Source organism: Camellia sinensis, chromosome 5 (assembly GCF_055761805.1).
Source record: "Camellia sinensis isolate YWXY chromosome 5, ASM5576180v1, whole genome shotgun sequence".
NCBI lineage: Eukaryota > Viridiplantae > Streptophyta > Magnoliopsida > Ericales > Theaceae > Camellia > Camellia sinensis.
In genome coordinates, this window is record NC_138965.1 from 192797812 (window position 1) to 192799711 (window position 1900).

General features: G+C 44.6%; 1 protein-coding gene across 1 annotated transcript; it reads left to right on the forward strand.

Moving 5' to 3' along the window:
- LOC114288600 (putative galacturonosyltransferase-like 3) lies at positions 1-1266 on the forward strand. The gene is given in 2 exon segments (XM_028232119.2): positions 1-947; positions 950-1266. Coding segments are annotated over 2 exon segments (1050 nt in total). The 5' UTR covers positions 1-157; the 3' UTR covers positions 1210-1266.
- Positions 1267-1900: the final 634 nt, after the last annotated feature.

A 1900-nucleotide genomic window follows, 5' to 3' on the forward strand; every position in this document is an offset into this window, starting at 1 on the left:
CAGCCTGTCATCAACATCTTATTCCTCTCTCTTCACACTCGATCGCATGGCCCCACTTCAAAAATTCCCAAACTACCCCTCATTCCGTCAATCATGGCACAACAGCAGCACAACTGTGAGATAATTTATTTTCCTATCTCATCATCATCATCGCCACATGACCACACTCCACTCCACCACCATGCGACCACCACATCTGCACCTCCTAACCACCACCCTCCTCCTTCTGCTCCTCTCGGCCGTAACTTTTCCGGCATTCCTCTCCGCCGTCAACCTCCCTGAATTCCGTGAAGCCCCAGCATTCCGAAACGGAAACCAATGCCCCAACCCAACCTCCTCTTCCTCCACCATCCACATAGCCATGACCCTCGACTCCACCTACCTCCGCGGCTCCATCGCCGCCATCTTCTCCATCCTCCACCACTCCACCTGCCCCCAAAACACCGTCTTCCACTTCCTCTCCACACACCGCCCATCCGCCCATCTCCGCCGCACCATCCTCACCACTTTCCCCTACCTCTCCTTCCACCTCCACCACTTCGACACCAACCTCGTCAAAAACAAAATCTCCTCCTCCCTCCGCCGCGCACTCGACCAACCCCTCAATTACGCCCGCATCTACCTCGCCGATCTCCTCCCCACCTCCGTCCACCGCATCATCTACTTCGACTCCGACCTCATCCTCGTCGACGACATCGCCAATCTCTGGTCCATCAACCTCAATTCCCACGTCCTCGGTGCCCCCAAATACTGCCACGCCAATTTCACCACCTACTTCACTTCCAAATTCTGGGCTAGCCCATTGTTCTCAAACGTGTTCCAAAATCGAAATCCATGTTATTTCAACACAGGAGTGATGGTAATCGATCTTGTGAAATGGAGACAAGGTAAGTACACAGAGAAGCTCGAGAATTGGATGAGGATTCAGAAGAGGTATAGGATTTATGAGCGGGTTCGTTGCCTCCATTTTTGCTGGTTTTTGATGGGAATGTGGAAGGAGTTGAGCATCGATGGAACCAACATGGGCTCGGCGGCGATAACCGTGATGGGCTCTGTAGAGATCTGCATCCGGGTCCGGTGAGTCTGCTGCATTGGAGTGGGAAGGGGAAGCCATGGCTGAGGCTTGACTCCGGAAAGCCGTGTCCGTTGGATGGATTGTGGAAACCGTACGATCTGTTGAATCACGCGCCGTTGTTTTCTGATAATTGATGCACTGGATTAAAACCCTGATCCAGTAATATTGCATGGTTGGAGTGTGTGTGTGTGTGTGTGTGTGACAAAAAGACGAAAGAGGACAAACGTGTAAAGGGAATAAACTGCGGAGGGTATTATGGGGATTCTGTTTTTGTCTGGTGCGATCAAGACACTGTGTTACCTGTCAGTTAAAGGTGAATCGAACGGACCTGATTTGGTGAACAATGTTGGTGACGTGGAGGATGAGGATTGGTGCATTTCATTTCAATATCTAGTGTTTGTTGAAAAGTAGTGTTTGGGAATTTGTGAAGATTCGCCCATTCCTTTCCTTGCATTTATTTATTTTTATTTTTATTTTTATTTTTTGGGATGGATGGAAGTTATATACATCATCATGATTATTAGGGGAAATACAGGAAATAAATATACTAAACATATCGAATTTTTGCATTAAAAATCGATACAAAATGGTGTTATAAAATTTTTTTAAATATAAATTTAAGTAATGATGTTCATAGATTGGTTTGGTTCAAAATTAATAAAAATCAGATCAAATTATTAGGATTAAATTGTATTGATTTATCAATTTCACTATTTTAATGTATTGATATAAATGAATCCCATATGAAATATATATAAATTATGTTTAATAAAATGCAAATGAGATATATATTTGATACAAATGAAAATAATATAAAAACATCAT